The sequence below is a fragment of the Loxodonta africana genome, chromosome 4 (assembly GCF_030014295.1).
Source record: "Loxodonta africana isolate mLoxAfr1 chromosome 4, mLoxAfr1.hap2, whole genome shotgun sequence".
NCBI lineage: Eukaryota > Metazoa > Chordata > Mammalia > Proboscidea > Elephantidae > Loxodonta > Loxodonta africana.
In genome coordinates this window covers 80,059,405-80,071,647 of record NC_087345.1, presented here as the reverse complement: position 1 = coordinate 80,071,647, position 12,243 = coordinate 80,059,405, and the positions used below count along the sequence as shown (strand labels likewise).

Genomic DNA, 12,243 nt, shown 5'->3' with positions numbered 1-12,243 from the left:
TTCTCTCTCCAACCCATTGTCCATTCCCTTCCATGTCTGATGAGTTGTCTTCGGGAATGGTTGAGTAAGAATATTTTAATGTAAAATGACATGGTAGGATATGGGAACATCTTAGGTTTTTACCAGCGGTACCAGAAAAATCTGCAATTGTGTTATTTTTAAAGTGAATTATAGAGAACCACTCTGTACAAAGTAAGCCAGGCTCCTCAAGACATGTCCAGGGAGCAAATGAGATGAAGGACGTAAATGCTAGAGCGGAGCCTAGGTTAAGCAACTAATTTTGTTCCCTCTTCTGAAACTCAAAGGAACTCACTGTTCATCTCTGCCTTACATTTAGGCATCTTTTGATGCCTGAAGTGTAGTGATGAAGTCTTTAGAATGAAGTTTAGTTTAGCCCATGCTGGCCCCTCAAGAAACACAACATGGCTCCCTAAAAAAAAGCACAGCATGCTTGCAAAGCCATCCCATACGGACTCAGTCATACCCCAAAACACAGGCCACACAAAGACAAAGACAAAGACAAAAAGGGGGAATGGAGTTTATACCATGTTGTACTGCTGGGGTGGAGAGACTGGCAGAAGGACTTGGGGACAGGAGCTTGCAGAGAACTGAACAGGCTGCGGAGAGGGCTGCAGAGCCGGGACTGGCTGTGGACCAGCAGAGAGGCATGTGGGAAGGGAAGAGAAAAGGCAGTTACAGTAAGAGGTAGGGGGCAGAGACGGCGGGGGGGCGGGGGGGGGGTAGGGGGGGAACAACAAGGTTAATCATAAAAGAAATTTCACATGAACAGCAAGGCTGCTGAGCAGGCAGTAAAGCAGGCTAGAGACCAAGCCTGGGAAGAGCTTATGGGTTTCACATTTCTTTGCCAAACAGGCAATCTCTCCTATAAGAAGAGACCCACTGTATGCTCTGCTCCATTAGCCACTCAGAACTTTGCAGCTGTTGCGAGCAATCTTAGGACTCTCAGGACCAGGGTCTACCTGACTGCAACAAAGCTTTTTCTAAAGCATTTTTCCTGAGCACATGATTCCTGCGGGGCACTATCATAGCCCTCCTTGAATGCCCACTTGAGAAGGGATTCCTATCTGTAACCCGTACTGCCTCCGTAGGAAGGCTCATCCAAGGTCTGGCTTAGCTCTCCCTCCCACTCTCCTGATTTCACACCACATCTCTCCTAGAAGAAGTGCTCATTCACAAGGATCATCGCTTCCGGAAGGCAGAGGAGGAAAAAAGCACCCAGTTAATGCCTCACTCTGGTTACTTCCTCTAGCTCCATGATTGCTCCTCTGGTCTGTGAGGGCAGTATGAAAAATGCCCCCATAAGCAAGCGGGGAGGGATCTAGAAATAGAATATAAATAGCCTGGTTTTAGCCTCTGTTCCTCTAGTGCCTTCACTAGCCTCAAGCAGGGGTATTTGTTTATTAGGAACACGGTGTGTTCTAAACCAACTAATGGTTAGTTATTTTTTTGCTCTCCCTTCTTCCCCTCCAGCCATTTTGATCACCTCATCAGTTATACAGTCACAGCCCCAGTAGTAGGAAGTAGGAAGGGTGAGAGAAGAAGAGAGGTAGTGTGTACGGATAACATTTATATACATTGTCTCATTTCAGTCCACAGTACTCCCATAGGGAGATAAGATAACTCTCACAGTTAACAAAGTTAAGACAGCTATCTATTATATAACAATCGGTCTCTAGTCACCTGGAGCAACAGAGGAAGAAGGAGAATCAGGAATAGGAGGAGAAAATGGGATATGTGGCTAATTTACCTTCATGAACAAATGCCTCCTTTGCCATGAGAAGAACAGGATGGTGCCCAGCTACTACTACTGAACATTTTGACCGAATATTCTATAGAAGAAACCTGATCAAAAGGGGTAAAATGCAGAAAGGAATTTCTAATGCTCATGGACTTCAGACTTTCTTGACCCATGGAGGGTGGATGAACCCCTGACACTGCTGCCCTGAGATAATCTTTAAACCTTAAACCAAAAACATCCCCTGAAGTCTTCTTAAAACCAAACAACAGCTTAGCTTACCTAATATAAAACGTTTGCCTATATGGGATCAAACTGAAAGCAGCAACTTGAAAGATCAGATAGGAACCTTAAGGGGCAGTGAGTTAATGTTAATGGGGGAGAAATAACTCAGAGAAGGAGGGTGAGAACAATGTAATCAATGTCACTGAACCATACACGGAGAAACTGTTGAACTGGTGTATGTTTTGCTGTGCATAGTCTCAACAACAACAAAATAAATAAAGAAAATTAAGACTCAGAGAAATTAAATCACTTATTAAGATCACACAGCTAATAAGTGGCAGAGTTCTGCCTGACATATTCTTTCCACTCTACCCCCTTAGGAGTGGGCAGGAGGTAAAGGAGGAACTCAAACAAAGCAATCCAAGCATCTTCCACAGGCTGCTCCCTCTGCAGACTGAGAGTATTCAGGTAGTGTGTGCAGGGGCATGGTATCAGTATCCTGTCTGGCCATGTATCTCCATGAAGACTCTTTCACAGAGGGACCAAATAATCCAGGAGGCAGAGAATGCTGGAATTAGAAGACCCCCCAAAAGGAGAATACTCCGGAGGCCTTAGGAGAGGACCTGATATCTGGATTAAATAAATGGAAAGTCATTTTGGTTAGAAAGAAGTTACTAAGAATCCACTAAGTGATCTGGGAGAGATGCTGCTGTAGCCTTGAAAGTAAACCTTTAGCTCTACTGGCACACCTCTTTCCTGGAAGCCATGGCATTCCAAATATAAATGCTGGCCAAGTTGCTCAGCATGAGCTTCTTGTGCTGCTGCATGAGCTTCTTGTGCTGCTCGCTTTAAAACCCATTTCCTAACATCCTAATCTGTTTTCTTTTAGGGAAGGGCCTAACTTGGTTTAGGCCTTATATATTTGGTGGGGGTCAGTGGTGGTGGCCACAGGGACATTGAAGTGGTAAACTTTAGGAAAACTCTGTTTTCCTTATATTTGTGAGTTCTGAGTAAAAAGTGAGAGAAAAAATGATGCTCCTGTTAGGCCTCCAATGACCTGGGGACGGGCAGTGGAAAAAGTACAGGGTCTCAGTGCTATATTTTAGTTTTAGTTTTTCTACTACTAGCCTCAATTACAGTTCTCTCCTTGGAGACTCTCAAACTTCAGGGTCAAGGAATCTCAGAGAAATCACAAGGAAGCCAGTGACTGACCCTAAGGAATGTGACTGCCACCTACTGGTGAATTCTGGGCTAGGTCATTGGCTCTTGGATGCCTGACCTGAAGACACCAGGAGCGCCTGAGAGGGTTTCTTTTTAAGGGCCCCACTCCATTTTAAGCAAATTGGACAAAAGGCAGCCACTAGCCCTTTAATCCTCAGCCTTGTCCCTTGGTTTTACATGTTCTACTGACATGAAGGCCTGTCAAGAAGGGAAAGAGCATAGTTTAGCCCACATTGTCCTCAGGCCTAGTATGAATGCCTCCTGTTGCAGAGCTAAAGGTAACCACCCCTTTTCAAGTCTTTGCTTTAAAGGACAATTTTTAGAGTAAGCACAGTGGTGTGTGTGTGGGGGAGGGGGAGGGGTCACTTCCTTCACCCAAGTACTATTATGTACCATTTGAGAAACTGCACAACGTTTATTCTGGGGCTCAGCAACTTCTTGAGTTTGAAAAGCCCCCGGTGCTGATTACTAGTCGGGGAAAAAGAAAGAGACAGTAAGAAGAAAAGGATAAAGGGAGAGGGAGAAAAAGAGAGGAAGAAAAAAAGAGAAATATATACGGGGGGGGGGGGTGATGGTATGTATATAATTTCAGCAACTGCCATAAGTGCTTCAGGGACGCCAAAGCTTCTCCAGGATAAGATTCTGAATTCGGAGTTTGTGGTCATGATTCATCTCAAGAATGCATCTCTGAGGGTGTAGAGATCTCTGGACCAAACAATTCTCTCCTGTCCCCAACCTATAGTGCCAAGTCTAGTACCACATGCCCTGTGGGAGAGATCCATCCAATACCAAAGGATTACCTATTAATCCTCGAGCTAACAATTAATTCCAGCAGTGAGCACAGACGCTGAAGAGAAGTTTGGGATTTAGAGCCAAACTTAGGGGTCACTTGCACGTCCTGTCTAAAATGTTTCCTGTCCCAAACAGCTGTTCCCTCTATTTACTCTTTATTCCTCCTGCTCATGCCATCTGTTTCTAGGTACAGAAGTAAGGTGGAGGCAGATAAGAGGACCAAGGGGGAGAAAATGGAGCAAGACTATTAAAATACACACATTTTTTAAAAAGCAAAAAAATATTCAGACCTTAGGAAAGTGAGATGTAACACACACAGAAACACAGAAAGGGGCAACCAGAGGGAGAAACTCAGAGTTTGTACCCACTTATAGGTTTGAATCAAGACATGGACAGAGAAAAAAACACACACACCCCCTCATGCTTAGGTGAGGAGAGAGGTAAGCTGATATGAACAAGACTTAATGGGGTGGATGGTGGTAAACAAGAAAGGTCAGGACCATGAGACAGTGATTTAGGGACTAAGATGAAGGACAGGAACGATCTGCATGTGGGTCATATTAAGACTCAAGGCAGGGTTTCCTAGGTCTCCAGTGTTCTTTGCTTTAGCTTTTTTGCACTATATTTTAGATAGGGCAGTACTGGGCCATTCTGGAGTTTTTCTACTCTAGTGTCCAGTTCCTGAAGTATTAGTGTTTGGGACTTGCTTCTTCTATCCAGTCAAGAGCTCTATCTAAAGCCAAGCTGGACTAACTGGACAGGGGAAAGAAGGAACCTGGGAGGTGAAATGCAAACTTAAAACTACAGCAGAAAAGAGTCAGTGTAGATAGTCAAACTTCCTGACTTCTCTTACAGACAACACTTTTGGACAAGCTATGGAGCTCTGTTCATGGAAGGGCTGTATTCATGGAAGATGAGAGTAAGTGAAGATCTCAGCACAGCTCTGCTCAGAGTATTAAAGTAACTTTTACATGTAGAACACTGAGGTTCCAGGTCAGAACAGGCCTTGATTCTTATCCTGGTGACTTGCATGGTCTCCACAGAAGCACAACTTCATTCAAACTGTAGTTGGTACCAAAGCCTACCAGTCTAGCAATGGGAGAAAGACATAGCCCCTCCCCCTTAAAAAAACAAAACATATAATACATGTATCTATTCTATATCTATATAACACAAACTCCCAATTTCAGGACTCTTTCTAGCCTACCCCCATTCCATATTTGTACTTCACTTCTCTGATAGTGAGAAACTTGGTTCTCAACATCCTCAAAATATCTACTCATTTGCTCAATCCTTCAACACACAGAAAATAATTTCAGAATGATATAGCCCTTTTATGGCATGAGAAACAAGGACATTTGGGGGTCTTTGTGCCTTGTGGCATATGTATGGCAGGGGTCTTGAGTATTACTCCCTTTCCCCCCAAACCTTAACACATAAATATGTGTTTATGTGCCACAAGACATGTAAACACAGTCAGTCTGTGGTGAGAGCTGTGATCTTTTCAAGCTCCCTATGTGGATGTTGTTGTTAGGTGCCGTCGAGTTGGTTCCAACTTACAGTGACTCTGTACAACAGAACAAAACACTGCCTGGATATAGTGAGCAAAATCCCCTTACTAATGACAGAGTATTGGGGGAGGTGGGGTACAGTAGAAAAGCACGATCAAGTAAAAGATCCCACTAACATTTCTGAGGAGGAAGAGGAAGAAATACAGAACAAACAAAAAAACTAGAAGGCTGACTCTACTGAGAGCACTTTGGCCAAACCTTTGCCCTTACTCTTCTTTCCCTACAACTAACAAATGAAGGATGAGGGAGAGAGAATGGCATGTCTCCAAAACCTGATCCTTCCTGCCACCTACAGTATTAAGCGACACGACTGTACTTCTAGAGCTTGCGTGCATCAGAGGGATGGGGCTCTGACACTGGGTGGTGACTCACCTGTGAGATCATATGATTATTCAAGGGCGGCTGTTGCTGAGGCGTGGGTGGGAGAGCAGGAAGCTGCTGCTGCTGCTGCTGCTGCTGCTGCTGCTGTTGCTGCTGCTGCTGCTGCTGCTGCTGCTGCTGCTGCTGGGCAGTACAAGGGAGAAGGCCCCGGATAGACTGGGATGAGGTGACCTGGTTGCACATTTCTGGGGCACCTAGCGCCACACCTAAGGCAAAGAGGAGACTCACCAAGAGTTGTAAACACAAGCCATGAACATACCAGTTCTGGAGGGCCCAGCTGCAGGGCTCTACTCTTTCCTTGCCCTTTCTCTTCACCACCCTGCTATCCATTCCCCCACTGTCTTTGGATAAGCACAGATACATTTCAGCTTCCTTGCAACGGGAATCCTCACCTTAGCAGGTTTTTGCTCCCCAGAGACAGGAACCACCTTGACTGTCAGGAGTTTGGTTTTAGCATGGTTTCAGGGGACACCGAGATCAACTGGCATAACAAAGTTTATTAAGAAAATGTTCTACATCCCACACTGGTGAGTGGCATCTAGGGCCTTAAAAGCCAGCAAGTGGCCACCTAAGATGCATCAATTGGTCCCAACCCACCTGGAGCAAAGGAGAATGAAGAACACCAAAGACACAAGGAAAATATTAGCCTAAGAGACAAAAAGGGCCACATAAACCAGAGACTCTATCAGCCTGAGACCAGAAGAACTAGATGGTGCCTGGCTACCGCCAACGACCACCCCGACAGGGAACACAACAGAGAGTCCCTGAGAGAGCAGGAGAAAAGTGTGGTGTAGAACTCAAATTCTAGCAAAAAGACCAGACTTAATGGTCTGACTGAGACTGGAGGAATCCCAGAAGACATGGCCCCCGGACTCTCTGTTAACCCAGAACTAAAATCATTCCCGAAGCCAACTCTTCGGACAAAGATTAGACTGGACTATAAGACATAAAATGATACTCGTGAAGACTGTGCTTCTTTCTTAGTTCAAGTAGATACACGAGACTAAATGGGTAGCTCCTGTCTGGAGGCAAGATGAGAAGCCAGAAGGGGCTGGTAGCTGGTTGAATGGACACGGGAAATCCGGGACGGAAAGGTGGGAGTGTGCTGTCACATTACAGGGATAGCCAACTAGGGTCACACAACAATATGTGTATAAATTTTTATATGAGAAACTAACTTGAGCTGTAAACTTTCACCTAAAGCACAATTAAAAAAAAAAACAGAAAAAACAGAACACTTAGATGAAATAGAAAAAAAAAAGTCTGGTTTTGGAATTGAACAAAATGTGAGGCTGCTGAGGCACCTCCCCTGAAGTACCTAGAATCTGGCCATCAAAATTAGAACGTTAAAATATGAATGCTTACTTCCTGGGAAGGTCCAGATTCCTGGTCCCTTAAGGGACATATCTTCTCTTTGATTTCTTCTCTACTTGCAGCATCTCTTATATAAAAGCTGCTGAGGAGGCAACCCTGTCTTTCGAAGTGCATGCCATGTACACATACACACAAACTTTACCAACTATTTTTCCCATTTCCAGGTTCTCCAAGGCATGTACGCACTCACATGAAATAAACCAAACCCACTGCCGTTGAGTTGATTCCGACTCATAGCGACCCTATAGGACAGAGCAGAACTGCCCCAGAGTTTCCAAGGAGCGCCTGGCGGATTTGAATTGCAGACCTCTTGGTTAGCAGCCGTAGTACTTAACTACTATACCACCAGGGTTTCCTGCACTCACATAGATACTTTAACTGAATATCTACTCTGTGCCAGGCATTGTGAAGGGAACACAAGTCCCTGCCCTTAAAAGCACAGAATATTCTGATGGGAGATGGACATGACAGACTATTACAATCTGGTAAGGATAAGGGCTACATCAGTGATATGAACAAAGCTTTATGAAAGTAAAGATGAGGAAAGAATTAACTCCTGGGATGATCAGGAAGGATTTAAAGAGGAGGAGGAAAGAGATGGACTTAAAGGATAAACAGAAGGCTGTCAGACTGAGAGGGGAGAAATGGGTAGAGTGCCTGAGGAGGACAGATAATCTGGAAATGAGATTGAGATGGCAAACTGTAGTCAGGAGTAATAAGGGGGGAGTAACTGGGAGTGTGTAGCAAGGTGTATATGGGTTTTTGTGTGAGCGACTGACTTGATTTGTAAACTTTCACTTAAAGCACAATAAAAATTATTAAAAAAAAAAAACTATAGTCAGGACGGGACGTTAAGCTATATTAAGTAGTTTAGACTTTTATTATACAGGCAATGAAGGGACACGAATTCTATTACTTTAAATTTTAATTCTGCAATTTTAAAGAGGGGACTGATGTGATTAAATACATTTTAGATTGGTAAACTGGCTCTCCAAGGGGTTGAGAATGGAGCAGGAAAATCGGCTTGGGGGCTAGTGTGATAAGTAAATAAAAGAAGAAAAAAGCCTGAACAAAGGCAGAGGCAGTGGGACTAGAAAGGAGGTAACAGAGAAGGGCAGCAGAGATCTGAGAGTCAGAGGCAACATCCTCACCACTACTGATGTCTACCAAGAACAAGACTCACAGAGCTTCTGGGATGAGATTCAAGCCATTTTTTGGAGGCAGGAGGATGGTGAAATAGAAGCACACTGAGTATAAGAGAGCTAAAGGGTGGTCATAGGCCTTGCACGTGGGATGCGTGAGAGTGCCTGCTCCTTCCCAGTGACTGGGCTACAGGGGAGCAGTCACAACAGCCTCTCTTGAAGTTCTGGACTGCTACTAATTAATTATAAATAGCTGAACTCTAAAGGTACCCTCTGCTCCACAAACCCACTTTATAATCTCAAAGGCCACCAATGAAAACAGCTATCATTTTCATCTTAGTATATAACCTGGACCTCCGTCAGAAATCAGGCAAAATAATCAAGCCCCAATCAGTGTTTTTTAATCAGGAGAGAAGGTTTGAAAGGAAATCAGAGAGGGGACTCAAAAGGATGATGGCTCCAAGAAATCAAACTTCTCATCTTGCTGCATTAGGTTTTCAGACAACTATGCCAGGACAAGTGCTTTGTTAAAACTAAGTATCATGATGTTTCTCGGAAGACAAGCAAGAAGGGATGGGCATGACATGGAAGAAGAGAGGATGTACCTGGCCTGGCAATCCTTCCTGCACTGCCTCCTTTACTGCTCCCGATGCTGTCGCCCCGGGTGAGGATAGAGATTCCGCTGAAGCTGCTGGCTTTGGTGACAGGAGGCCGCAGGCTCCGGACAGAGCCGTCAGAGTCTGTGCTGCTCCAGGGCCGTGGCTCCAGGGATTTGAGTTCGCTGTCTGTGCTGCTCTGGCGGCTGCTTGAGGTGCGGCTCAGCCCCTCTCGGTTCCCCCTGCAAAGACCACAGTGGTCAGAGCACCCCCCACCCACCACTTCAGCAGAAGGGCTAGGAGAGAGTTCATTTCTATTCTTTCAATAACAAAGAAGGGGTGAGGGTAGGGGGGAGGATGGACACTGACTTCTTGTTAGTTGGCTGGCCAACTGAGACTTGATGGGAGCAGACAGAACAAGATCCAGTACAGGCAAAAAGAGCACAGAGGCAAATCTGGAAGACAGTGCACTGGCAACTAATTCAATACATCAGACCAGAGGTGGACAGAAACCACATACATGATGCTGAGATTGGCTGTGGTCTCTTCACCAGCCCTACAGGGATCCCACACATGCAGGAAATTGTAGGGAGCAGAGGGGTATCAGTTCCTTCTGAGAGTTCTTAAAACCAAAGGACTCCTAGAAGGTACTATTGCTAGAAGGCAGGGGTAATCAATGACATGGATAAATCACAGAACAGGTTTTCCACATAACACGTGTCTAGGCCAGTAGAGATGCTGCTTATGGCCACCTTTCCAGGGGTGGGAAGAGGAGTATAGTGGCCTAAAGGGGCACTTGGGGAAGCTCAGTCTGATAGTTGGGAACTGACTGAACCTGTGTTGTGGAAGTTCCACGTTGGTGTCTGGGAACAACTCGTTCTAGGTTCTCTAAGGGCTGAAGTCCTCAGCAAGATAAAGCAAAAAGCCCTTGGGACCCAGGATGGCAAGGGGTGGGGCACTGTGTTTAGATGCTCCCATATTAATGCCTCTACTGTCCCAGACAAGAACACAAGGCTACTGAGAAAAGGGATCTTTCCTTTCTTATTCTACTATGGAAACATCAGAGTTATCCTGATGTTATAATCACTGCCTGTGATTATGAACAACTGTACCCTGCAAGATAGCCTGGATTGACCTGAAAACCCTAAGTCTTATTGAGCTCTTACAGCTTCTCAATCAATAAAGCAACCAAGAACCAGGAATCCTGTCCCCTCCCCCCACCTCAACTAATGACCTAAGGAAATCAAATGACAATCACAGGGTTTGGTACGTATGCTAGGAAGCAATTAAGCAAAAAATCATAGTAGTTTGGGCTCTCTTCTTTTTACCACCATCCCACCAAAAGCTCATAGGAAGCCTCAACCCAATTCCCTTAGCTCCGAAGACATTAAGCTCAGAATTATTCTAAAAAAGCAAGGTATTACCCCTACCTGCTCCAAAAGCACTATAGGAAAACTAGGCAAAATATGTGCTGGGGTCAACTGTTCTAGCTTTTGGCCAAGCCAACCATGGTAAGCTAAGAAGCAGAGCTGGTTAGGATGGTTAGGAACACACTAATTCTTCTTCTCTGCAAACGCATATACATTATATATAACCTCAATGCTTCTCTCCAAATAGTTAGAATTGAGGACTGGGAAACATTCGTGTGTTCCCAAAACTTTATCCCTTTCTCTTGGGGATGTCAAAACTAGAATGGGAAACAAGAAAGAAGTATAAATTAGGGAATCTCTAGGAATAGAACCAGACCTGAAATGAGAGCCAACAGCTCTTTGCCTCAATGGACAAAGGCAAGTCTACTGAGAGGACTCAATGAAGATGTGTGTGTTTGTGGGAGAAAGGGACACAGTGCTGGCAATGGATGAAGCTGCTCTGAACTTCAGATATTAGAGCTTAAATTTTGCATGACAAGTCCTAATGAACTTTTCCACCCGAACTAAACAATTTTGCTCTGTTAGAGCAATCCTGCCATTTACTTTCTACCAGAGGTAGACAGTGAATGAGGCAACTTCGAACTGAGCACCCTGGGAAAGCTTGGGCCAAAGTCACAGCATTTCTGTATTCATCCATTCTCCCAAGACAGTGATGGCCAAATGCTCAAATTGTGGATTATCTGATTGTCTTCTGACTAACCTGGATTAGTATACTATTCCCATGAGGATTAGAGAAGCTAGGTGAATCTTAGCCAGGAAAGAGATTAGTTTTCCTTCTCTACAACTAAACCAAATCTCTAGTAATTTATTTCCGCTTCACTAAAAATAAGACAGCTAGGAAAAGCTACTCAGACTCAATTCAGGGCACTGGATTGGGTTGTGTGTGTGTTGGTGAGATGGGGGTAAAGGGCAGAGAGCATTTACATTCATACTCCTGTAAAAGTAGAGGTGGTTTAGTTTTACCAACTAGAGTTAGTGCTGGTGAAAAGTCTAGTTTGTTGGGTCTGGGGAGTGGGTGAGAGGCATGCGGAAGAGGTGGCAGTATCAGTAAGCCTCACTGTGGCTCATTTATCAATGGGGTAGGATCTTCCAAAGTGTTGGGAAGTTACCATAGTTATTGCCAATCTGGATAATGGTATTTGGTGCACTGGCACAGTCCATGAAGCTGCATTCTAGATGACCTAGATCTTTAATCAAAGCTCGTATGAAAAACAACAGCTTAAAAGGATGTCTGGAGAGGACAGGGTTGCACCTGCTCACCAGATCCTTAAGGCTATTATCTGCACAGTTTGATGCTCTATGGCACTAATAGGGGCATTACTCTTAGCAATGAACATGAATTAGGGCTCTGAATAGAACACTACTCAGAGAGGAAGGGGTGATGCTGCAGAGAGCTGGAGTGGTATAGTGAAAAGAACACTGGACAAGGAGTCAGTCCCAATTTTGCTACTAATAGCCATGTAAACTTGGGCTGGCCACTTAATCCCTCTGCTTTTGTTTTCTCAGATGTAAACCAGTTACCAAACCAGGGCATGAGAGAACTGACTCAGATAAAGTATATTTTGGTAACTGTTAAAGCACTGTGTATTATTAAGTCACACACAGAAACCACAGGAGTTGCTTTAAAACTCCTATTTATTATAGGCATCCTGGAATGACCTATGGCCTTAAAGTGTGGAATATGGAGCAAAAGTTAAAAAAAAAACAAAAAACTGGGGGACTCTATCCCTTACCCCCATCGACACTGTGGAGCCC

The 12,243-nt window shown here is 44.5% G+C and overlaps 1 protein-coding gene across 23 annotated transcripts in view; it reads right to left on the bottom strand.

Moving 5' to 3' along the window:
* R3HDM2 (R3H domain containing 2) overlaps positions 1-12,243 on the bottom strand; it is a 177,843-nt gene that overhangs the window by 13,789 nt on the left and 151,811 nt on the right. For 18 of the 23 annotated variants that reach the window (XM_023557962.2, XM_023557944.2, XM_064284006.1 and 15 more), the window contains 3 exons: positions 9,068-9,300; positions 5,938-6,152; positions 546-647 (listed from right to left, as the gene is read on the bottom strand). In XM_023557962.2, coding sequence (XP_023413730.1) covers positions 546-647; positions 5,938-6,152; positions 9,068-9,300 — 550 coding nt within the window. The remainder of the gene's footprint in view (positions 1-545; positions 648-5,937; positions 6,153-9,067; positions 9,301-12,243) is intronic. The other 5 variants (XM_064283998.1, XM_064284005.1, XM_064284002.1 and 2 more) reach the window with 1 other exon arrangement.